General features: G+C 47.8%; 1 protein-coding gene across 1 annotated transcript; it reads left to right on the top strand.

The window, feature by feature from the left end:
* Window positions 1–10217: 10217 nt before the first annotated feature.
* LRRN4 (leucine rich repeat neuronal 4) lies at window positions 10218–24414 on the top strand. Its single transcript, XM_077313227.1, has 5 exons — window positions 10218–10434; window positions 14476–15223; window positions 16940–17144; window positions 19537–19674; window positions 22815–24414. The coding sequence occupies exons 2-5, from the start codon at window positions 14527–14529 to the stop codon at window positions 24079–24081; spliced, it is 2307 nt and encodes a 768-aa protein (XP_077169342.1). The 5' UTR covers window positions 10218–10434; window positions 14476–14526; the 3' UTR covers window positions 24082–24414.
* Window positions 24415–26332: the final 1918 nt, after the last annotated feature.

The following is a 26332-nucleotide window of genomic DNA, read 5'->3' as shown; positions in this document are numbered from 1 at the left end:
ACGTACATCATCCGATACTCTGGGTTTTGCCGCCGTTGCGTTCGGTCCTGTGCGTAAGCGGTTTGCTTCGCTTCCTCCTCCTCCGCGTTCTCCATGCCGCCGTTTCAGCGGCCGGGCATAACAGGCCTAGGGCAGGCTCTCTCAGCCAAGATTTTGTGAAACTCTGGAGTTTGACAGCCCTGGAGTTTGACAGCCCTACCCAAATGGGTAGGAGTTAATAATTTGTAATCTATTTTTTTAAAATTTGCTAAACATTTTCCAGGTGATATGACCATATATGGTCATGTTGACCATTTCCCCCCTCCCCAAATGGCTGATGATGGGCCTGGAAGGGGTGGGGAGGGGAGGGGTCCTGGGTAAGCATGTCCACAGCTATGCCTCCCAACCATATTCTGCACTTCTTGGAGCCTGAAGAATGTTTCAGAGGTTTCTCAATGGTCAAAAAGTCTACAAAGACTGGCCTGTGGAAACACTCAGGTGCCTGACAAAATCCAATCCACTTAAGACAGTTCAGTTTATTGCATGCAGCAAGCAACTTCAACATTATACCAACTTCATACATGGAAATCCAGTTAAAACAAATACTCTTTAAGTATTTGAAAGGTTGTCGCTTGGAGGAGGGCAGGATGCTGTTCCCATTGGTTGCAGAGGAGAGGACGCACGGTAATGGGTTTAAACTACAAGTACAACGATATAGGCTAGATATCAGGAAAAAAATTTCACAGTCAGAGTAGTTCAGCAGTGGAATAGGCTGCCTAAGGAGGTGGTGAGCTCCCCCTCACTGGCAGTCTTCAAGCAAAGGCTGGATATACACTTTTCTTGGATGCTTTAGAATGCTTAGGGCTGATCCTGCGTTGAGCAGGGGGTTGGACTAGATGGCCTGTGTGGCCCCTTCCAACTCTATGATTCTATAAGAAACATCCCAGGCGTGTATTTATACTTCCGCTAATTCAAGTTAGTCTATGATATCTTCTCTCTCCTCGGCCGGATATTCTATGGGAGCAGCACAAAAGCCATAATATGTGCTTATTGTTAGCAATAACCATTGCAGTGGGTAGCCCAGTTGGTCTGAAGCAGCAGAACAAAGCTTGAGTCCAGGGGCATCTTGTAGGCCAGCAGATTCTTATTCAAGGCACCGGCTTTTGTGTGCATGCAGAGTTCTTCAGATGCAAAGATACTAAATCTCTCACTGCCTCAATTTGGATGGTTGTTTGATGGTTTGCTTCTAGCCTCAAGACTGTGTTATGGATATTCCTTAAGCTGCATAAGGGTCGTTTTCCCCCTGTTCATATGCTGCTTTTGTCTCTGAGGAAGAGCGGGTGCACACAGAAACTCACAAACCCACGTCTTGAATACAATTTTGTTGTCTTCAGGGTGCCCTGCTGGACTCAGACTTTGTTCTGCTGTCATTGCAATTTTTGTTTTGCATGTGGAGCGTCTGGTTCACTGTTGTTTTTCCGAAAAAGAACAGCCACACACAGAGCTTTTGAAATCAGATATAGCTGTAGCTGCACAACCGCTGGCTCTTCTTGCTTGTGCAGCCAAGCCCAGTGCGAAAGGATCGAAAACTTCACAGACCTCCCAGCTTCCCTTTGCCTCTTGGTGTAGTGGTTAGGCGTGCGGACTTCTAATCTGGCGTGCCGGGTTTGATTCTGCACTCGCCCACATGCAGCCAGCTGGGTGTCCTTGGGCTCACCGTGGCCCTGATAAAGCTGTTCTGACCGGGCAGTGATATCAGGGCTCTCTCAGCCTCACCCAAGTCACAGGATGTCTGTTGTGGGGAGAGGAATGGGAAGGTGACTGTAAGCTGCTTTGAGACTCCTTCGGGTAGAGAAAAGCGGCATATAAAGATCCAACTCTTCTTCTCCGCAGCGTTCGTTGTCCCAAAAGCCAGAATGCCTCCATATTATTTATCCTGCCATATATGGGATTATTACTCTCCTTCGCAGACACCTTCATTGAGCCCAAGAGATTTCCCATGCCATTCGTCTCACATGAATCCCAACAAATCCAAATTGCTGTGTTTTTCCCCTATTTATCACTGGAATCTCTGAACCATTATCACGATGCTTTTACTCATTTACTCTCACACTTTGCCTAGAAGTAGGAACTGATGACTTCTGTCCTGTGATATTTGGATCTGGGGAAGCGAGCATGCGCATGGGAGCTCATATAAATATTTTGAATAACGCTTCGTCGGCCTTTAAGGTGCCCCTGGACTCAGAATTTGCTCTGCTCCTTCAGACCAAATCAGCAACCCACTCAGAATCCTTTGTCCTTTATGTGCCGATGTCCGCTGACAAACCTGGTTTCCGTTCACACTGTGATCTGGTTCAGTTGGAACTTGAAGCATCCCAATTTGCGGGATATTTTAGTCCTTGCAAGGGGGGTGGGGGTGGAGGGGAGGCTCTCTGCATTTTCGAGAGAGGGGGTGGGAGGGGGGAGAGAGGCAGTCAGCTCAGAGCCTGGTACGGTCTTCTCCCCATCCTCTCTCTCTCTCTCTCTTAATCTTCCTGTGCCATTAAGGAATCCCGCTTTCAGACCTCACATTCCACCCGGGAATGATTTGCTGCAGCCCTACCGCACAGGGAACAGCGGACTTGCACCTTTCAGAGCCCCCCCGAGGTGCTCGTCTGATAATGAGAAGGCTTCTTTTCAGCACACACAGAACACTGCAGATAGACACGCCCAAGACTCCAGCAGGATTAAGCGTACCCAGCTTGGTTTTGGATTGCGGCCAGGGCTTGGCTAGACGGTCACAGCTCGGAAGCTAAGCAGGGTTGACCTTGGATAGTATTTGGTTGGGAGACCTCCAAGGACCCCTCGGGTCATAGTGTGGAGGTAGGGTTGCCATATCTATGGTGGCTCAGGCGGCTTATGAAAGTTACATTTAAAGGTAAAGGTAAAGGTATCCCCTGTGCAAGCACCGGGTCATGTCTGACCCTTGGGGTGACGCCCTCCAGCGTTTTCATGGCAGACTCAATACGGGATGGTTTGCCAGTGCCTTCCCCAGTCATTACCGTTTTCCCCCCAGCAAGCTGGGTACTCCTTTTACCGACCTCGGAAGGATGGAAGGCTGAGTCAACCTTGAGCCGGCTGCTGGGATCGAACGCCCAGCCTCATGGGCAGAGCTTTCAGACTGCTGCCTTACCACTCTGAGCCACAAGAGCCACAAGTTATGTTTACAACAGCTTAAAATCTCAATATTTAAAACTGTATCATTTATGTTTAAAACAATGAAAAATTCAAAGATTCACTGCTGTTTCTCTATTCAGAGAGGGAGGGGAATAAAGTGTTTCATTAGTACATTGTGTCAATGCTCGGTTATCTCTGGTTATGCCCGGGTCGTTCTTCGTTTTTTGGAGAATACTTAGATTCGAGTCCTGTAGTACCTGAGATCTCATTGGTCCCTCGAGTGCACCAGAATCCCAACTCTAAAAGTCAAATTCCTGCCAGATGTTCACTTGCAGTTAAAGTAACAGAGGCCTGTGATACCCTAAATCTCTGTAGCATTGAATTATCTGGGGTAAATACACAAATCTGTAACAAACAATAAAAGGGTGAGTGGGGGTTAGTTGCAAAGAAAGTACAGGAGCCTTCTCATTTCAAGAGATGGGTGTGTCACATCAGGTGTGGACCCTTCTCAAGCGGGATGAATCTGAATGAGGTTCATAAACATATAAGGAGGGGGCATTCATTGCTTTCTGCAGTAAGCAATCTCAAGTCCCTGTTGAGTCCACAAGTATCAGGTCAGCATCTGAATTCCTATGAATCTCTTTGAAACTTTTCTCATGAGATACTGTTAAGTACCTTTAAGTCTAGAACGGAATGTGCAGGGAAGTTAAAATGCTGCCCTGTTATGTTTCTGAGTGCTTTCAGTAAACAGAGAAAGACTTGCATAGGGTGTGGGAATTCCAGGCCCCTGTTTCTCAACCTGTCGGTCACAAAGCCTCTGCAAGTAGGTCACATGGGCCAGCTCTCCCTAAGGGCTGTCCCTGCCCAATTCCGTTGTTTTCTTTTGTATATGAGAAACCAAGATCTCACCCTGGAAACAGTATCCTCCATACGTGAGTTGATATTTTTTTGTCTGCCCTGCATAAACATCCAGTCAAATTTCTCCTGATGGATCAAGATGGGCCGCCGTGTGAGTCGGTCTGCATAGTCAAGTTGCTCCTTAAAGACAAACATTTGTGGCAGGGGAGGAGCCTTTTTATGCCACTGCTCACTTCATCAGATACAGCTAGAATGGGAGTCCCTCTTCCTAATTATTAGGAAGTGGATTGATTTCAGATGCCAAATGACTTTAGCAAGTAAGCCAAAGGACACGGGGACACCTGTCCAAGATTGTGGAATCCAAGGTAGCAAGTAGATCTAACAAGGAGTCTTCAGTCTCCAAATATAATTTCTTTAAGTGTTCTTTGACGATCCCCAACATGTTTTGCTCAACAATATTTTATCAAGGGATTCCAAAATCTTTAAAATGTAAATATACAAAACAATGGTTATTAAGCAAGGAATAATATTGGTATTGAAAACATTATCAAACCATGGCGTGAATACATACTGAAAATCAATTCAATAGGATAGCCAATTTTAATAGAATATTTTGGCAGCCAAAAAACAATACTATTCTGCATTTTTAACTGGATCTCACCCTCCTGTTCCTGTCATTGAATGGCATTAGCAGGCAGGTGACAATAGCAAGTGTGTTTGGATTAGGTGTGATAAGTAGAGGGGTAGCAGGTGTGAAGAAATCAGTATTTGGTAATGACAATGCTGATGATACCTTTATTGGCACAAAACAAGTGAGAGACAGAAAACCTAGGTCTTGATTCAGTCCAGGGGGGTGCATGGTCTTGAGATTTGTTATAAGACAATATCATTCAGCATCTGAAATCACCCCACTTTCCAATAATTAAGATAGATAGACTCACATTTTAACTGTAGCTGAAGAAGTGAGCAGTGATTTTCTTAGTCTTTAAGATGCTACTGACTCCTGCTTTTTCAAACTGAAACAGTTTCTTATTCTCTAACAAAATAATCACTTTGTTAGATTTTTTTTTAAATCTCACCCTTATTTTAAGAAACCCAGAGCAGCATATATGTTTACCAATCCTGCAAGGTAGTTTTCAAAATTTTAGTCACCCGGAATCACCGTCATTTCACAAAAAATCTTCTAAGGGAGAATTCCTGGCAAGGAAGATAGCAGGCAGGTTGATTGTATTTGCGCATGTTTTAAGTCAAGGGAAGGTTTTCTCACCCACCACAAACATGAAAGGACTTCCTGAGCACAGGTTTGATGGAGTCTGTCCCACAAACCTTTATGCCACAATTAACCTTTTTGTTGTCAGTACAATGGACAAGCAAGACACCCTTCTGAAATAAATTAGGAGTTTTTTGTAGGGAAGAATATACCAGCACAATGCCATATGATGTACCCTACAAACCAACAGATTTTTTTTTCAAGGGGAAAAGATTAGTTGTAATTTTGGAAGCTGCTCCAGGCCCTACCTAGAGGTCAGTAAGCCCCCCTCAACTGCAATGAGACCAGCTACACAGGGGGACACCTACCCAGGGAATGATCCTTGTTTACTTACTTCATTTGTACCCCACATTTGTCCCTAACAGGGACCAAAAGTGACTTGCCAGACTCTTCATCTCCATTTTATTACAACAACACTGTGATGTTGGTCTGGCTGAGAGTATGAGTGGGGCCCAAATTCACCCAGGAAGTTCCACCACAGAACAGGAATTCAAACCTGTGTCTTCTGGATTCTAGACCAGGCTCTCTCAACCAAGGTTTCGTCAAACCATAGAATCATAGAACCATAGAGTTGGGAGGGACCTCCTGGGTCATCTAGAAGAAGAAGAAGAAGAAGAAGAAGAAGAGTTGGTTCTTATATGCCGCTTTTCCCTACCCGAAGGAGGCTCAAAACGGCTTACAGTCGCCTTCCCTTTCCTCTCCCCACAACAGACACCCTGTGGAGTGGGTGAGGCTGAGAGAGTCCTGATATTCCTGCTCTGTCAGAACAGTTTTATCAGTGCTGTGGCGAGCCCAAGGTCACCCAGCTGGTTGCATGTGGGGGAGCGCAGAATCGAACCTGGCATGCCAGATTAGAAGTCCACACTCCTAACCACTGCACCAAACTGGCTCTAGTCCAACCCCCTGCACTATTCAGGACACTCATAACCCGATCGCTCATCCTCTGTCACCTGCCACCCCCTTGAGCCTTCACAGAATCAGCCTTGGAAGAGTTTCCTGAATGGATGGGAGTTAATTAATTTTTAATATATTTTAACATTTGTTAAACATTTATCAGGTGACATGACCGTACAAGGCCATGTTGACCTCCCCCCCCCCTCCGATGGCCAATGATGGGTCTGAAGGGGAGGGGGCCCCCAGGTGGAGGGCACGCAGCTCTGCTTCCCAACCCTATTCTGCACATTCACTCCACAATCCTGAAGAACGTTCTGGGGGGTTCTCTATAGTAAAACAAAAGTGCAGAAAGGCTGTCCTAGACAGACACTCTAACCATTACACTGTGCTGGCTTTGCTTAAATAGACTGAGACTAGCAACTGTTGACAAGAGGCTTATGGAGATGATATTTGGGGGGATGAAGAAGAACGGGCTTTGGCTTTTTTTCTAAGGTGGTTTCAGCTTCAGTTAGCAGGAGTCGACAAACTGTGGCTCTCCAGATGTCCATAGACTACGAAGTCCATGAGCACTGGCTCCTGGGGAAGAGGCAGGGTTACCACTCTCCAGTTGAGGCCTGGAAATCCAGATGACAGAGATAAGTTCCTCTAGGGCTGGGGTAGTCAAATTGTGGCCCTCTATATGTCCATGGACTACAATTCCCATGAAATGCCGGCAGGGGCTCATGGGAATTGTAGTCCATGGACATCTGGAGGGCCGCAGTTTGACTACCCCTGCTCTAGGGAGAAAAAGGCTGCTTTAAAGGGCAGCCTCTGTGCATGTTGAGCTTTCATCCCCTTCCCCAGGCACAAGAGCTCCAGGAATTTCCCCACCCAAAGCTGGCAACCCTAGGAAAAGGGCACTAAATTTCTACTTCAGTCGATGCTACATTTGCAGTCCTGACATTCAGAGTTGGGGTTGGAGATGCGGTGTGGATTGACGCCCAGGCATGTGCTTTCCCAGGCCTGTTTGCCTTGTTTCTCAGGGCTGCTTCCTGGGTTTAGAAATTAGCCTTTGAGCCAGACGGCTTGGGCAACACTTAATGATGCTGTGAGGCTTAAAAAGAGCCATTCCTCAATCACCATTTAAATGCCAGGCTGCTCTGTTTACCGCCAAGGGGGGCAGAAACCACAATGGTTTCACATAGCTCCATTAAGTAATCCGCTGTCTATCTCCGTGAGGCCTGCAATGTCTCAAGTCTCTCTTGAAGCGTCGGAAGATAAGGAGCGCACCTGCATTTTAAGGTCCTGAGGGAAATGCAGCCTCCAGTTTCATGTTCCTAAAAGGACACATAGATCTCACCACCCTCACCGGTTTCCCCCGAATGCTGCTATCTGAACAGCCCTGCTAAGTCAGTGAATAACAATAGACTGATTTTCCTTTCTTTCTTACATTGGGCGTTCCCTTGGCTTAAACTCCCCATCGCATAGTGATTGTTTGTTAGTTTGTTTAATTATATTTTTATTTCATTTTAAGAAAAGAAATAACCTGTATAACTAAGGTGACCAGATTTCAACATTGGTAAAGCGGGACACCACTGACCGGGGGAGGGGGGGTCTTGATTAAAAATTTGGTCTATACGGAGCAACAAAAAGTTGCATAGAATGCAAATATATATATATTTTTTAATTTCAACATAAGTACAATTTGCCAGGTGCCCCCAGATGTCCCTCCAAAAGTGGGACAATCTGGTCACCTTAAACTAAGGACAACACAACGAAAAGAAGATCAATACCGAAAAGAATACAAATATTGCCACAATGTTGAATAGAAGATATCCGGAAGAATTTTATGAACACTGGAAGTTATTAGAATTCTTAAATGAATAATCTGCACCTGACATTCAATACGCCAGATTAATGTTTCTATTTTAATGCCTTTCCTCTTTAAACAATAGAAGCGTGCATTTCCAAGAAGTTAAGAGAAAAATATGTCCGGGTGGGAGACTAATTGAATATTTTCAAGGACTGTTATATTCCGTAGCTATCTCAACCAATTAAAATTTTTCCAAAAAAAAAGAGAAAATAAAGAGAAAACTTCATTCATTGCCAATGTCTATATTCCTTTCTGTTACCATTCAAACCCATTACTTCTCATCTCATGTCTCCCACTATGTTATTACAATCTGAAAAATTTCTTAAGTAATTTATCAAATTAACCCAAACTTCATTGGGATCCTCATTCTTTCTCCCTCTTGAAATCCCTTAGTGTTATTGAATATCTTTTTTCCAAATCGTAAATCAGAAAGGTTCCCCTCCTCCTCTTCTTTCTCCACCTTCCCCTGCACCTGAAATCCAGCTATAAAATCAATGCCAGAGCTTACTCCATGCGGTCAGAGTTGGAGTATTCAGAGGAGTTTAGTTAAAAAAAATTAAATTGTTGCTTATAAATTTTTTTAAATAAATTTTTGTACACGTTTTGTACCATTGTTAGCGTCCCCAAGCCTGTTGTCAGAGAGAGATAATAAATCTAATAAATAATAATAATTTTAAAGTTGCCTTATTTTATTTTGCTATTTCTCTAATGAAATATTTTTCTGCGTTTTTCCAGTTTGTGGTGATTCTCATTCTGGCTTGCTATAATAAGGAAGTGCCCCAGTGGAGAACTAATTGAATGAAGGGTTCTAATTCCTCTCTTATGATTCTACCAACTTCTATGAAGATTTTTAAAGCAATATTCCATTACTACCGAACGTTCCCACCAATTGCATATTGTAAAAAGGAAAAACATCTTTGAAGGGGGGGGGACCGTTTTGATGGTATGCCTCTTATCTTCCATCTTGTCATAGCCCAAGTGCATCCCATAAAAATAAAAATTAGCAAGCACCAGCGTAGTATTTATTTTTTTAGATATATGATTATTTTATTATTACAAGATGTATACCCCACCTTTCAATCCACTTTTCATTCCACTCACGCTCACAAACAAAAGCACCCCACTAAAAACAGAGCAGTATAAAAACAAACCATGAAACCAGATAAAACCAGATAAATACACATAAAACAGAAGCATTAATTAAAATGTAGGGCAGAAAGTACTGAGCATTGAGGGCAGAACAAAAGGAAGTCTTCACTCAATGGCATGATAGAAGGAGACTCAACTTATGCTCTTTACGTACTACTTATACTGTGCTTTTCCTCCCAATGAGGAGCCAAAGCATGTTACAAAATCCTACTTCCCTCCTGCGTTTTATTTGTTTGTTTGTTTGTTTGTTTGTTTGTTTGTTTGTCTATATGCCACTTCTCCCTGAGGGCAGGGTAGCTTACACAGAAAAAATCAGAAAACTCACTGCCTTCTCCCCAATAGGAGGGAGAGGGAAGAAAAGTACATTGTTGTTCACTACCAAATGACGTAATAGAATCATAGAATCATAGAGTTGGAAGGGGCCATACAGGCCATCTAGTCCAACCCCCTGCTCAACGCAGGATCAGCCCATAGCATCCTAAAGCAGGATTGGCATTTCTCATTTGTGCAGGGAGACCAGGTTATTGATAGGGTGTGTAGACCTCACACCAACAACCCTGTGTGGAAGGATGGGCGAAGAAAGAGTGACTGGCCCAAGGCAGTGTGTGGATCGGAACCTGAGTCCCCCCCCCAAAAAAAACTGTTCCCACTCCCACAGCTCTATCAGCTGCAAAGTGAGTCTCAGCTCAGTTCCATGATAGGGTTTGGAAGGGTAGTTTTTCAAGGACAAACAGCTGACAGGGTTTGGTTTGTCTTACACCCAGGGAGTCCAAAAAATGTCACTGGTTTCTGTGTGTGTGTTTCACCTCTTCCACTGCCAGAGGACTGTTTCCTTCTTGTGTTTTAGACAAAAAAATATATCTTCGGCCGTCTTATCAACAGACTGAGCAGTCCCCTTCAACCTTTCCTCTTCTCCTGCCAGGCAGTCCTCACCTCCCTTCCCCAACAGCAGAGAAAGGAGAGGCTGTCCCTTCCCGGCAGCCCACCCAAACTGTGCGGGAGGAGCAGTGAGGCCATTTGTATGTATATGCTGGCCTGGGGGGGGGGGATCACATCTGCCTATCGCCCATAGAGGGAGGGGTGTGGGGCGGAGAGGAGAGCAGAACCTTTGTAAGAAAGTCTGGGTCAATAGACATACAGGGGAGCAGAGGGAGACCTTTCAGTCCCAGCCGGCTCAGGTGGAAGAGGCAAGACAGAAGAGCTTTCGCTCTGGATCGCTGGATTGTCTAAAAAGCCAGGGGTTTGGGCCATCTCCCCAGCGACGGCACCTGGGCGGGTAAGTACTACCAGCTGATCTGAAGGGGCTGAGAAGACAGGGTGGTGGAGACACACTTGGGAAGGGTTTGGAGCAATGGGTGGTAGTTCAGCTGGAGATCTGAGAAGAAGCCAGAAGCTGGTGCAGGTAGTTGGAGAGGCTGGAAGGGCAATCTAGGGATGCCAGGATCCAGGTGGTGCCTGGGGACCCCCAGAATTGCAGCTCATCTCCAGATGGCAGTGGAGGTCAGTTTCTCTGGAGAAAAAGGATGCCTTGAAGGAGGGGTTCTGTGGAATTGTCCCCCACTGAGGTCCCTCCTCAAATCTCTCCCTTTCTGTCCTCTGCTCCAGGGGTAGTCAACCTGTGGTCTTCCAGATGTTCATGGACTACAATTCCCAAGAGCCCCTGCCAGCAAACACTGAGTTTCCCAGCCTGGAACTGGCAATCCAGCTCCCAGGGGGAACCTAGATATCCTATCCAAAGCTTGGTCAGATATTCACTCCACAGAAACTTGCAGAATTTTGCCATTTGGGTGAAGAGTATTTTTGCAGAATATTTTAGAATGTTTTTGCAGAAGTACAGAAATTAGGGTTACCAACTTTAGTCTGAGAAATGTCTGGAGATTTGAGGGGTGGTGCCTGTGGAGGGAGGGGGAAATTTAGGGAGGGATTTCACCTAGAACCTATGATATACCAGAGGTCAGGTTTCTGAAGAGGAGGCATTTTTCCCCCTAAATAAATATATGAGTTGTCCCTCAGAAGCAGGGGTAGTCAAACTGCGGCCCTCCAGATGTCCATGGACTACAATTCCCAGGAGCCCCTGCCAGCGAACGGCAGGGGCTCCTGGGAATTGTAGTCCATGGACATCTGGAGGGCCGCAGTTTGACTACCCCTGCGAAGCTACCATTTTATCCAGGGGGCCTGACCTCTGATGGGAAACAGCTGCAATTTCAGGGAACGTCAAGGCCATGCCTGGAGGTTGGCAAGTGAAAGAGCCAGGCTTACAGGATCTCAGTGGGGATGTAACCCCCCCACACACACACGGGGTACAAAGCCCATTTGATGGTCAGTAGCTGGGGGTGGGCTGGGGGCCTGCAGCCAGTTATGCAGTCTACCATCCTCCCCAAGCCTTCATTTTCTTGTGCTCACAGTAATTCTTTGAGGTCACCTTTTCCGTCTGTGTTGGGAGGTCGAACGGGTGATTTGTCTGTTGCCAGGCAGGAAGGTTGGGGTCTGTGTTTGAAATTTGAGCTCAGACTTTCTAAAGAGATATAGTGGAGAACTCAGTTTGATCCCCCGCTCCTCTTCCATGTGCAGCCAGCTGGGTGGCTTTGGGCCAGTCCCTGTCCTGTCATTCAGCCCCATCTTCCTCACAGGGTGTCTGTTGTGGGGAGAGGAAAGGGAAGGCGCTTGTAAGCCACTTTGAGACTCCTTTGGGTAGAGAAAAGTGGCATATAAGAACCGACTATTTTTCTACTTTAGCCAGTTACATTTCTCTCAGAGCTCTCTGAGCTCACCTCTCTCCCAGGGTGTCTGTCTTTGGGCAAGGAAGGGAAGGCGATTGTAAGCTGCTTTCACACTCATGGGGCCTGCTGGGTGACTTTGGGCCAGTCACAGTTCTCTCACAGCTCTCTCACCCCCACCTCTCTCACAGGGTGTCTGCTGAGTGACCTTGGGTCAGTCACAGTTCCCGCCAAGCTCTCAACCCCACCTACCTCACAGAGTGCCTGTTAACAAGGAGAGGAAGGGTAGGCGATTGTAAGCTGAGACTCCTTCAGGTAGTAAAAAAAGGGGTACAAAACAACTGCTCTTTTTCAGTCAGCGATAGTCTGGCGAACCCAGGTTTGAATTTGCTGTAGAAACACTCTGGGTGACTCCAAGCCAAACTTACTCTTTCTCTCTCAACTTTGCCTTCCTCACAGGGCTGTTGTAGTGAGGCTAAAATGGAGGAGGGGAGAACAATGCTAAAGCAGCTTTGGGTGATTCAAGCGGGTAGCCGTGTTGGTCTGAAGCAGCACAGCAAAACAAAATCGGAGTCCAGTGGCACCTTTAAGACCAACAAACGTTTATCCAAGACGTGAGCTTCCGAGCGCAAGCACTCTGAGTCTGAGGAAGAGTGCTTGCACTCGAAAGCTCACGCCTTGACTAAATCTTTGTTGGTCTTAAAGGTGCCACTGGACTCCGATTTTGTTTTGTTCAGCTTTGTTTTGTTCAGATTATTTTTTAAAAATAGTGGTCTTTTCACCAGAGGATATTTTTGAATGGTTACTTGCCTAGCATAGGTGTTGCTGCTCCATAAAAGTGGTAAAAAAGAAATGAACTAAAGCAAATTAAAGCAATGCACAATATAATCCTAATAAAATGCAAAGAGCACATTATTCAGGGATTTCAAAAGACACAAAACTGAAATCCAAAAATTAACAGCCACCCCCAATCCCTCACAGCTTTAGGGAAAAGCCCAGGGCCATTCGTCTTCACGTGATGCTTAAAAGATTTTTCCTGAAGCAGAGCTCTGAAGAGTGTTTCATAGGGTTGCCAGCTTCCAGGTGGGGCCTGGCAATCCCCCAGTTTTATAGCTCATCTCCAGACTACAGAGCTCATTTCCCCTGAAGAAAATGGCTGCTTTTGAGGGTGAGCTTTGGCATTGATTCTGTGAGGGTTTAAGGGGGTGGCAGGTTACAGTGGATGAGCAATAGAAGAAGAAGAAGAAGAAGAAGAAGAAGAAGAAGAAGAAGAAGAAGAAGAAGAAGAAGAAGAAGAAGAAGAAGAAGAAGAAGAAGAAGAAGAAGAAGAGTTGGTTCTTATATGCCACTTTTCCCTACCTGAAGGAGGCTCAAAGCGGCTTACAGTCGCCTTCCCTTTCCTCTCCCCACAACACACACCCTGTGAGGTGGGCGAGGCTGAGAGAGCCCTGATATCACTGCCCGGTCAGAACAGCTTTATCAGCGCCGTGGCAAGCCCAAGGTCACCCAGCTGGCTGCATGTGGGGGAGTGCAGAATCGAACCCGGCATGCCAGATTAGAAGTCCGCACTCCTCACCACTACACCAAACTGGCTCTCAGTTGTGAGTGTCCTGCACAGTGCAGGGGGTTGGACTGGATGACCCAGGAGGTCACTCCCAACTCTATGATTCTATGATTCTAGGATTGTACCTCCCCCCTCCCCGGAAGTCCGTGAACCCAGGCTGCACTCCCAAATCTCCAGGAATTTCCCAGCCTGGATCGGGCAACCCCACCCCCTCCCATCCCTCACCAGCGGGCAAGGGGCACCCCAACCAGAATGTCACCACTAAGAAAACCCCATCTGTGGTCTCCAGCCCCCACCCCTTCAGAAGGTGTAGAGCAGGGGTAGTCAAACTGCAGCCCTCCAGATGTCCATGGACTACAATTCCCATGAGCCCCTGCCAGCGAATTCACTGGCAGGGGCTCATGGGAATTGTAGTCCATGGACATCTGGAGGGCCGCAGTTTGACTACCCCTGGTGTAGAGTGTTGCTTTGTCTGAGTGAGGAAATTGGGGGTTGGGAGGGAAGTTGAAGTCTGGGGAGGGCAGCGTTTGGGAAGGAGCCTACCTCAGCATGGTACAGTGTCACAAAGTCCACCCCCAAAAGCCACCATGTTCTCCAGGGGGGCTGATCTCTGTCGTCCGGAAATCAGCTGTAATTCTGGGAGGTCTCCAGGCCCCTCGGGAAAGTGGGCACCCCTCGGTGTAGCACAGAGCACATTCACACCTTCCTTTAACTGATCATGCTTTCAACAATGGGGGAGGGGAGTTTTTCCGTGGGGGCTGGAGTTGCCAGCTCCAGGTTGGGGGGGGAACCTGGAGACTTTGGGGGCAGGACCTGCAGAGGGTTGGGTTTGGGGAGGGGAGAGACTTCAGTGGGGTATAACGCCCTACAGTCTATCTTCTAAGCAGCTATTTTCTCCAGGGGAATTGATCTCGGTTGCTTGGAGAGGACCTGTAATTTTGGGGGATCCCCAGGTCCCGCCTGGAGGCTGGCAACCCTAGTTGTGACAAATATGGGCAGCACGGCCTTCAATCTTTCCCTTTCTCTCTCCAAACAGGCTGTTTGTTTGGGGTTTCTTTCCAGTTTGGAGGTATTTCAAAGAGCAACCATGTTCTTCTTCCTGGCTTGCGCCTTCCTGCTGGTCAGCGAAGTGCCAGCTAGGCCCACGGAGCCCACGAATTCCACCACGCTGGGGAACCTGCAGCCTTTCTTCCACCTGGTTATGCACCACCCTCCGGAGGCAAACGGCACCCTCTCTAGCAATCTCTACTGTGACGACCTGCGTGCTCAGCGGCTGACCACCTTACGCCTGGAAAACGGGAGCCTTGACTCTTTTCCGGCCTGCTTGCCTGAGACTCTGGAACGTCTGGATCTCAGCAACAACCTCTTGCCTGAATTCAACGGCCAGGAGGCAACCTACCTGCCTGAGCTGCAGGCTCTTTCCTTGAGCCACAACAAGATCCGGCGTGTGACGTGGGGGGCTGCCGGAAGCCTGGCCAGGCTGCAGTCCCTGGATCTGAGCTTCAATCTGCTGTCATCCGTACCGGCCTGCGACGCCTCCTCGCTGGGAGACCTCAGGGAGCTGTCTCTGGCTGGGAATCCGATCGCAGAAATCCAGCCCTTCGCCTTCTTTTGCTTTCCTCGGTTGCAGGCCCTGAATCTGTCTTCCACTCTGCTGGGACAAGATGGCGGCGACGGGATTCAGGGGGATGCCTTTGCGGTGCATTTGGGGAAAGGGGACACCGCCGAGACGGTGGGGAGCGCTCTTGGGGTGCTTGACCTCAGCGCAACCTTCCTGGAGAGAAGTAAGTGGTAAAATTTTGGTGGGGAGCTCTAAGCATGCTCAGACTGATGCCCCAGAACTGGGGCCTGGCTATCAAGAGGGGGATGGGGACGTAGGCTTGCCAACTCTGCATTGGTAAATTCCTGGACATTTGGGAGCTGGAGCTTGAGGAGGATGGGTTTGAGGACGGGAGGGACATCAGTGCTGTATAATGCCATACTGTCCACCTTCCAAAAGAACCAATTTCTTTTAGGGAACTTATTATTTGTAATTGCCGGAGAGCTACAGCCCCCACCTGGAGATTTGCAATTCTAAGCAGTGGGGATTTCTACAAGAGCTGTCAAAGTATGGTGACCAACCTCCAGGTGGGGCCAAGAGATTACCAGGAGTTATAAATGATCTCCAGGTGCAGAGATCAGTTTCTCAGAAGAAAATGACTGCTTTGGCAGTGGTGACAAAACTGTGGCTGTCCAGATGTCCATGGACTACAATTCCCATAAGCCCAGGCACTCCTGGGAATTGTAGTCCATGGACATCTGGAGAGAGACACAGTTTGGCCACCCCACTCTTTAGGAACCTAAAGGATGAGCTGCAAAGAAAGTTTTGTTTAAAATACAAATATTTAGACTCATAGAATCATAGAGTTGGAAGGGACCTCCTGGGTCATCTAGTCCAACCTGCTGCACTGTGCAGGACACTCACAACCCTATCGCTCATCCATTGTAATCTGCAACCTCCTTAAGCCTTCACAGAATTTTCCTGTCATTATCTCCTCCTGGCTCTTTTAATCTGTTCTCCGTAATTATTCTTTGATCTGCCTTGGATCTCAGTGAGAACGGTGAGCTATAAAGACACTCTGTAGACTAGGCTTTCTCAATCAGGGTTTCGTGAAACAGATGTAATTGATTTTATTGTTATAATTTATTTCAGTGTATTGATTTTTATGTTACCTGCCCTAAACTTATGGGGAAGGGTGGGCTTTTGGATTAAAGCTGTTGTTACTATTACTTCAGCCCATCATGGCTACCCATTTGAAACTGAGCCCTAAAGCAGTGGCCCCAACCTTTTTATCACCGGGGACCATTCAACGCTTGACAATTTTACTGAGGCCCGGTGGGGGGGGGTAGTTTATTCCTCTACTCTCAACCACTGCCCTAACGCTCTCTGATCGCTGTGGTAATGTTTAAACATCCCTTCAAAATAAGATACAGACATGCCACAACAATGAACATTTTATTTTCATGGAAATTTTAACTCATGACAATGACAAATCAATGGGAACCCTGAGCTTGTTTCTCTGCAACGAGATAGTCCCATCTGGGAGTGAGGGGAGACAAGGACACCCGAAGTGTGTTGTAAAGGGCCGGGGGGGATGAAGTAAAGGGCCGGGGGGGGGGGGGGAAGGCGTCCTTCGTGGCCCACCTCCAATTAGTCGACGGACCACCTGTGGTCCGCAGCCTACAGGTTGGGGATGGCTACCCTAAAGTCACCCTCCAGATAACAGCTGCGTGGCTGTCACATGGGGGCAGCAAAAACAAGCTCGATAAATTAGTGATCTGACAGTACAAAGCAGCTTCATGCGCTCAGAGCTCTTTTGCAGACTCTCAAACCAGATAGAAGCCAGTCGCTTTCCAAAAATGCTCCATGTACTTTTTGGGATCAGTCCCCGCTTCCGTTTCCTCAGTTTCGAGACCACAAAGGCGGTTAAAGCTCTCCTTCTCTCCTTCTCTCCACCCAGTTCAACCGGAGTGGCTCAAGTACCTGCCCAGACTGACTTCTCTCCATCTGACTAAAATGAGCCGTCTGCGAAGCCTCAACGCGGCTGTCTTTGTACACACGCCCCTGCTGGAAGAGCTGAACTGCCAGGATTCCCACGTCCTCAGCCAGGTGGAAACAGAGTCCTTCAGCCAGACCCCCAAGGTGGCTTTTCTCACCTTCCAAAAGTAAGCTCTCCTCTGCCTGTTTCTTAGTAGGGTGATCTCTGTATCCAGAGGCCTGGGGGCTAGAATTACTATGACCATCCCGGGCTTCCAGGAAATACAGCTCTGAACCCATAGTCTATCGTGGAAACTTTCTGAGTTACTTTGAGTCCATTGCATACTCTGTGCAGAACCTACCTCACAGGGTTGTTGTGAGGATGAAAATGAGGAGGGGAGAACAATGGAAGTTGCACTAGGTCTCCCATGGGGAGAAAAGCAGGCTGTAAATGCCACCCTGAGCTAGCAAAGAAAGGTCGGAATATGCATTCCAAAATAAAGGAATTAAGTCAATACATCACGTTTTAATTTAACAGAAATAAGACGGCAGATCGACTGCATACGCTTCCAGAGACGGCCTGTCTCTCCAAGGCGCTGTACCTTCAGCCAAGATAGATGGGCATATCGTTACTAAAAAAATCCCTGCTCAGGAGAGCTTGCCAGCTCTCAGAAGCATTCCTGTCCCTCATGGTCTTTGAAAGATCAACCAAGCAGCCTGGGCAACTAGTAGAAGATGATTTGGCTCTCTGCAAGGACGGTCAGCACAAGACATTCCTCTCCATCGGAACAGGAGTCTGGAGGCACCTTAAAGACTCACTAAATGTATTCCAACAGATGCTTTTCTGGAGTCAGAGCTCATGTCATCAAAGGCCTGGAAGTGTCCCTCCAGAGGAAGAGGACGAGCTGTTTTTTTTTTTAAACCCCACTTTCCATTACGTGAAGGAACCTTTCCCTTCCTCTCCCCTTTGAGGAGTGAGTGAACTTCCCTGAGAGAACTGTGACTAGCAGAAGGTGACCCAACTGGCTGCATGAGGGAGAGATGGGTTTGATTCCCCCACTCCTCCATGCGCAGCCAGCTGGGTGGCCTTGGGTTAGTCCCAGTTAGGGTTGAGCAGTCCAGCTGCTTCGGCAAGCACTGACGGCCAAGGCGGCCAGCACTGTGGCACGGAGGGGAGGGGCCACCCCCCCTCTGCACCCTCGAGCATCAGGGCTCACCGAAGCGCTCGAAGTGTGCCGGAGCGCTCAACCCTAGTCCCAGTTCTCTTAGAGCTCTTCTCACAGAGCAGTTCTTTTAGAGCTCTCTCAGCCCCACCTACCTCACAGGGGGCCTGTGGTGGGGAGAGGAAGGGAAAGGAGTTTTAAGCCAATTTGGGACGTCTTTAGGTAGTGAATAGCGGGGTATTAAAAAAACAGCTCTTCTTTTACTAACAGCTGAAATGGTAATTGGAAAATGTGAGCAACTCGCCTTTATGAACAACAAGGTAGAGATGCTGTCAGCAACCTTGAGTCCTTCACTCAGGAATATTGGGGAAGGGAAACTTCAGGCAGTTGGGCATCCGGAGTATTATCACAAAGAATTAATCCTTGAAGAGGAAGCTGGTACTACTATTCTTTAAAAACAGTCAACCTTGAATTACAGTCAATCTGCAGTTGGTAATAGTAACGGGTTCACCACTCGAACTAACAAACGAAATTTTGCAGCCGAATCAGTTTGCTCTCCATATTAGTCTGAATGATAAGAACTGGCAAGATCTGGTGCTCCTATGGAAGCATCCTTAGATCCCTGAGCCCCGATATATTGACCGGATTACTAATAACTGCCTCCGTCCTGTCTCAGCAGCTAAAAAGAATTCTCAAACCATCCAACTTGCCATTCGTGTTGAGAATGAAATCTCTGTTCCTAAGATTAAGAAGCCCTCTGCATTAGGCTTGCGCACCAGGGGCCCGAACCGGACCGATTCGGCACCCATTAAAATCAATGGCGCCATTGACTTTAATTGGAATTCCAGCGTTCCCACCTTTTCCAGGGCCTGGGAGGGGTTGGGTGTCCAGTTGCAGCCTCCAGACTTTCAGGGTAGCTCCGGGAGGCTCTTCCTTGACCCCCCTCTGAATTTCAGAATGATTGGACCACAGGGTCCATGTCCAGGGGTTCCGAAAGAGGGTGCCCCCATCTCACCATTCTATCCAATGGGAAGATATCTATCAGCAGACTATATTGCTGACAATCACGGCTTGATATTGGAATCCTGGAAACTTGCAAAGATAAATTTCTCAATCATAGGAGGAAACAACCACTGATGAAAATTCAACATTGAAAACGGTACAAGGCCGTTTTGGTAGCTTCATTAATCGCTAAAATAGAGATAAGACACATTTTGATGTTTGATTCAGCAACTTATTAATGTGTATTGTATCAATATTATACTGTATACAGGTTTTGATAGCCCGGGACAGGTTCTCTCTTTTTCCTGTTTGCATGGAAATGATTGGCAGGTTGAACCCTACGCAATGGGCAGAATAATGTGTGAAGTTAGGACTCTCACCTGAGTTAACCTCATCCTTCTATCTCTCGTTCTAGCTGTAATTTGAGTTCCTTAAATCCTTGGAACCTCAGCTCAACAGACCAGCTGGTCATCAACCTCTACGGGAACCCATTGGAGTGCCACTGCGGGATGTCCTGGCTGCTCTCTGAACCAGAAAGGATAATTCTGCAGAGGTGAGAAGAGTGACAAAGATCATCCCTGTTTTCCTTGCTGTCTGACCCTGGTCCCTTATCCCAGTGGTTCTCAACCTGGGAGTCGGGACCCCTTTGGGGGTCGAAAAACCCTTTCACAGGGGTTGTGGAAGGGCAAGCAGCTTGGCTGGGGGGGGTGGCCAGCCTTGTGGGGTAGATCAAGATAGAGCGTTTGTCTGTCTGGAGCAGCGGAAAAGAGCGAGATCGGCATGGTGGGACAAGAGGCAGAACTGAACTGAGAAAACCCCGGAAAAAAAACAATTTCTATACAATCATGAACCTTGGATCTGCATGCCATTGGTCAGTTTCAGTTTAATTTCTGTGAAAGAACACTTGCATAATTTTATGGTTGGGGGTCACCACAACAAGAGGAACTGGATTAAAGGGTCGCGGAGTTAGGAAGGTTGAGAACCACTGCCTTATTCAGTGGTGAGTTACAGGTGTCACAATGGGGCCTGGAGGTCTTTCTGATGGCCTGTATCCTCCAATTTGAAACCATCCACCAACCTTCCTCCCAACCAAAGTGGTTCTTCTGCTGGAAGAAGAGCCATTCAATGAGGAGGAAGTCTCCTCGGGAGGAAGTCTTTGAGGTTTGCCCAGTATTACTTGTTTGTGTCATGAGATTGAACCTGGCACCTTTGGTGTGACCAGAAGAAGCTCTGCCCTTGGGACATGGACCCTCCCCAGCCTTGTACTTCCTTTCCCCAGCTTTGGAGACTGTGCCCACTGCCCCCTCTCCATTGTTGTTTATAATAACAATACAATATCTATACCGCCATCCCAATAGGACTCAGAGTGATGTACACGATAGGTTAAAATTAATAGTAAACTAAAAACTGACGCCAACATTAACAGTCTTAAAAGGTACTAAAAACATAAGTAACAAACTAGCAGCATTAAGCAATAGCAGCCTCCAGATATTCACTGCCCGTAATTCTCCAGACTAGATATCTCTCAGTGGGAGTGTTTTGTAGGGGGGGGGGGGCACAGATGTTATTAAGCCATTGGCCCCACCTGAAAGCTCGGTGGAAGAGCTCCGTCTTGCAGGCCCTGCGGAACTGTGCCAGCTCCGACAGGGCCCGGATCTCCTCCGGGAGCTCATTCCACCAAGTCGGAGCCAGGACTAAAAATGTCCTGGTCTTGGTTGAGGCCAAACGTACTTCCTTGGGGCCAGGGACCACCAACTGGTTGGAATTTGCAGAGCCAAGTCCCTCTCTGAGGGACATAGATGGTTCCTCAGGTACGCCGGGCCCAGACTGCGAATGGCCTTGAATGTGGAACAGTGGTAGAGCAACTGCTTGGCATGGGGAAGGTTCAAGGCTCAGTTGCCAGCATCTCCAGTTAAAGGGACCAGGTAGTACATGATGCGTAGGACCTCTGTCTGAGTCCCTGGAAAGCCACCAGAGTGAGTATATCATACTGAACTTGATTGACCAAGGCTCTTATTCAGTATAAGGTGGCTTCATGAGATTATCCATGATCTCTTTACATCCAGATTGGACAATGGTGGTCAACTGATCATTGTGAATTTTCCGGGCTGTGTGGCTGTTGTCTGGTAGTTTTAAGTCCCTGACATTCCACCAGTAACAATGACTGGCATCTTCAGGGGTAGGACATGGCAAGATGGGAATCTCTCCATACACTCCGCACATCGGCATGAAGAGATTCCCGGCCAGGACAAGCAGAGAAGCAACAGAATGCATGAGTAGCAGCATGTGGTTGCCTTATTAAGTTTTGGAGCCAGTCAAGAGCCTTGGCAGCCATTTGGAGTGCCAACATGCTTGAATTCTATGAAGGAATGTCTGAAGAAGGCTGTGGCTGAAAAATTGCTGGAATTAGTGGATTTGTATTTATTCATTTATTTTTAAATTTATGTACTGCTGCTCTCTAGAGACTCACGGCAGTTTACAAAGACAACAAGAATTAAAAAACCCTAAAACAGTGGTCCCCAACCTTTTTATCACCGGGGACCACTCAACGCCTTTTACTGAGGCCCGGTGGGGGGGGGGGTAGTTTACTCCTCTACTCTCAACCACTGCCCTAACGCTCTCTGATCGCTATGGCAATGTTTAAACATCCCTTCAAAATAAGATACAGACACGCCACAACAATGAAGTGTGTGGTAGAGGGCTGGGGGGGGGGTGAAGTAAAGGGCCGGGGGGGGGAAGGCGTCCTTCGGGGCCCACCTCCAATTAGTCGAAGGACCACACGTGGTACGCAGCCCACAGGTTGGGGATCGCTACCCTAAAACACCCCTTAACACATTAACTAGATGGCGACCAATAAGGATTCTAGTCTCCACCCAAGCTTGTTCAGCACCGGGGTTTAATGAATTCTTAAATTCCATGTATTTTCTAGCTATTTTGGTTGTTGGGCCGAAGCAATTGTATTTTGTACTGATTACGAAGGTCAAGAAACAGGAAAAAAAGACTTAGGTTTTGTCATCGCTCATCAGTACAGGCTTACACAGTAATCGCTGTGCTGTTGTATCTTTGTTATCTAAAGCAGTGGTCCCCAACCCGCGGGCTGCGGCCTGGCGCCGGGCCGCGGCTCCCTCTCCCCGCCCCCCCGCAGTAAAAAACTTCCCAGGCCGCAAGCTTGCGGCCCGGGAAGCTTCTTACTGCGGGAGGGGGGGAGAGGGAATCAGGGCCGCGTCCGCGCGCGCATGTGCCATGTGCGGCCGAATTTGCACATGCGTGGCACTTTTGCACATGTGTGCATGTGCGATTTCGGCCACGCATGGCACATGTGCGCATGCGCGGGCTGGCAGTTGCCCTGCCGGTCCCCAGCCTCAAAAGGGTTGGGGACCACTGATCTAAAGAATTTGTTAACCATTATGATATGACCATAGATAGTCATGTTGACCCCCTCCCAAAAGAGCCAAGGATGGGCCTGGAGGGGGTGGGAAGGAGAGGGGTCCTGGGTAGGTGTGTCCACAGCTCTGCTTCCCAGCCATATTCTGCACAATCACACAACTTCTGGGGTTTCTCGAAACCTGAAGAAAGTTTTGGGAGTTTCTCAACAGTAAACAAGTTGAGAAAGACTTGAGTTAGGCGATTCCCACCTGATCTCCGTCTCCCAAGGATCCTTCAATAACCCGGTCCCTGGTGTTTTATTTTTAGGGCATCGGAAACTATTTGTCACCTGCCCCCAGAAGACAGTGTCGCACCTAGACCTGTACCTCTGTCCAGGCTCTACGAGGAGTGCCAGTCCAACAGAACCACTGATTCATCCCCGGAGCTCTCAACGGGCAACCTTTACAGCACACCTTCCGAACTCATCACAAAAGCACCGCCAGAGTTTGGTACATTTCCCCAGGAATGGCCAAGCCCTTCAATGCCGCCGCACAGCACAGCATGGTCTCAGGGCGATCGAACAAAGCAGGATCCTACATGGGCCTACAAAGAAGAAACAGTTAATCGATTTACAGAGAGCCCACCGGCAATGACCATTCTGACCACGGCCTTGGCCATCCCAGGAAAGACCCTTGCGGAGCAGACCGCAGTGGCAGAAAAGGGTCCGAGAGGCCACGATCCCACAACAGCAGACTCCCTTGTCCGCTCAGAAGGAACTTGGTACCTGTCTTCTCTGAGTACTCCGACAGCTGCACCAGCCGGGACAGATTCTTCCCCCATCCCCAGTGCTTTATCTGTCCCACAGAACACGGGAAGCTCCACCCCGACCGAACCACTAACGCAGAACCCCACCAAGTCACCCGCTGGTCCCCCTCCTGCGTCCACTGACGTTCCAGTCTATTATATGGACAGCTATGACTACGAAGGTCGTCCGGAGGAATCCGAAGTCCAGACCCTCCTCCCGTGCCCCTATGACTCCTGCAGACATCTCCAGAAGCCTTGCTCTGAGCTCCAAGAGATATCTCCTTGCTTATGCCCGGGGATGTCCGATGAGTTCACCATCCCCGACCCTCCGAGGCTCCGCGAAGTGTCCGAAATAAGGGACACGTCGGCAGAGATCCACTGGTGTGCCCCAAATTCGTACGTGAGATTCTACCAGCTGGCCTACCACCTTAAAGGCAGCTCGAATAACAGCACGGTTTCTGGAGAGATTTACCCGACAGCCAGGGAGTACACCCTGTATAACCTGCGGCCCGGGTCCGATTACCGGATCTGCATCATCGCTTCCAACAAAGCTGGGTCAAGTCAGAGCACAGGCCAGGAAGGACGCCCTGCGCCTTGTATCACCTTTGCCACCAAATTCAGCCACAAGTCCAGTTTGGCCATCTTGAGTGCAGTAAGTGGACTGCTCCTTCTTGCCACCATCTTGATATCGGCCTGCCTCTACAAGAAGCAGAAAGCACCCAGCGCTGAGCAGTATAACATGCACCTGGTTTCCTATAAGAACCCTGCTTTCGATAATTCCTCAAAATAGGAAAAGTGGACAGGACTGCAAGGATTTCTAATTGGGGCTCAACACTGGGTTTTTTTTAGTGGACTTCTTTCTAATGTTTAAATGACAAAAATGGGGCGGATTCAAGAGTGTTCTTCTACTTCCAGCAGGAAATTCTGTGGGTGGGAGGGCAGTTTTTGGACCCAGTCCTGGGTTTGGCTTCAATTTACTGTTTACATTTTTTTTCCTTCATCCCTCTCTTTATTTTTCCTGTTTTATTTTATTATATTTCTTGGATTTTTTAATGAATTTGTACTGAATGGAATGAGGGAAGTAGCTGTTGGGTTGTTTTAAAACTTAAAAACACACACAAAACTGCAGTGCTTGTGATCCTCCCGAAATGCATTTTCGTTCAATTTTTACAATCTTAACTAAGTAAGGCATGTAAACTTCTGGGGAAGATCAGCCTCTAGATCAGGGGTAGTCAAACTGCGGCCCTCCAGATGTCCATGGACTACAATTCCCAGAAGCCCCTGCCAGCGAATGCTGGCAGGGGCTTCTGGGAATTGTAGTCCATGGACATCTGGAGGGCCGCAGTTTGACTACCCCTGCTCTAGATTCCTGTTGTGGCTGGAATTCTTTCACTTGTTATCAGCCCAATTCTTTCACTTGTTATCAGCCCAATGCTGAGGTTAGTCACACCGGAGCAAGATCAATAAAGTAGTGACTGCCAGATTTTCCCAGCCTGGGACCCCACTGAATTTAGGGATGCCAGCCTCCAGGTGGGTGCTGGGGATTCCCCAGAATCACAGGTCGCCTCCAGGCCACAGAGATCAGCTCCCCTGGAGAAAATGGCCAGCTAGAAGGTAGAATCTATCACATTACACCCCAAACCCAGACCTCTGCAGACTCTGCCCCTGAAATCTCCAGGTTTTTCTCAACCTGGAGCTGGCAACCCTACCTGAGTGACAAGCATGCAACACTAGTATTTCTTGATGGCCCTGGAAGGGTTTCCTGAATGGGAGGGAGTTAATTAATTTGTATATATATATATATTTTAATTTGTTAATCCTTTATTGGGTGACGTGGTCACGTTGACCCACCATCCCTCCGAAAACAGCCAATGATGGGTCTGAAGGGGGTGGGAAAAGGAGGGGCCCCCAGTGGGCGTGTCCACAGCTCTGCTTCCCAACCATATTCTGCACAATCATACCACTTCTGGGGTTTCTCGAAGCCTGAAGAATATTTCAAGGGTTTTTCAACAGGGGGAAAAAGTTGAGAGAGGCTGTTCTACAACAAAGTGTGAGTCCAGCAGCACCTTGAAGATCAACAAAGTTTTATTCAAGGTATAAGGCTTTGGTGCGTATTCTTCAGAAGTGTGCATCCACCCAAAAGCTTAAAGGTAAAGGTATCCCATGTGCAAGCACTGAGTCATGTCTGACCCTTGGGGTGACGCCCTCTAGCGTTTTCATGGCAGACTCAATACGGGGTGGTTTGCCAGTGCCTTCCCCAGTTATTACCGTTTACCCCCCAGCAAGCTGGGTACTCATTTTATGGACCTCAGAAGGATGGAAGGCTGAGTCAACCTTGAGCCGGCTGCTGGGATCGAACTCCCAACCTTATGGGCAAAGCTTTCAGGAGGCTGCCTTACCACTCTGCGCCACAAGAGGCCCAAAAGCTTAGACCTTGGCTAAAACTTTTGTCAGTCTTCAAGGAGATGGTGGACTTTGTTGAGCTGCTTCAGACCAACATGGCTACCCAGCCGAATCAAACTTAAATTCTATTTGCAGAATTCCTTTTAGCAGCTTCATCAAACCCCTAAAACAAACGTCAACAAGCTGGAGAGAGCCTTACCCATTTTAAGTGCTTGCATAGAAACTAGCAGTACAATTAAGACACAGAAGCCCAGACATTGGTGAAGGTTTATTTGGGGAGGAAGTGCAGTGGGGCAGACAGCTGACAGTCCTGCAGATCACCCACCATTCAGTTCTCCTAAACCTTCAATAAGGGCCATATTTGCTTGTCTGCAGGGTGGAACGTCCCTGAACGGCTCCCATAGAACATGCGCTATTTCACTTGATAAACTGGAACTATCCTAATTTTCAGAGTCTAAACCAGATTCCCTCCTCTATCTAGCAAGACACTATTCTATTGCAGCATCCAGAGATTGCATTTGAAGTATCAAAGTTTCCCTCCCCCCAGTATACATTCTCTTTAGAAGTTCAAAAGTATAGAACATAATATAAAAGTATTTCTATGTCCAGAGAACAATCCCAATCACTTCCACTTCGCC

Source organism: Paroedura picta, chromosome 1, assembly GCF_049243985.1.
Source record: "Paroedura picta isolate Pp20150507F chromosome 1, Ppicta_v3.0, whole genome shotgun sequence".
Taxonomy (NCBI): Eukaryota; Metazoa; Chordata; class Lepidosauria; order Squamata; family Gekkonidae; genus Paroedura; species Paroedura picta.
The sequence above is the reverse complement of the archived record's forward strand: the minus strand, read 5'-3'. Positions and strand labels throughout refer to the sequence as shown.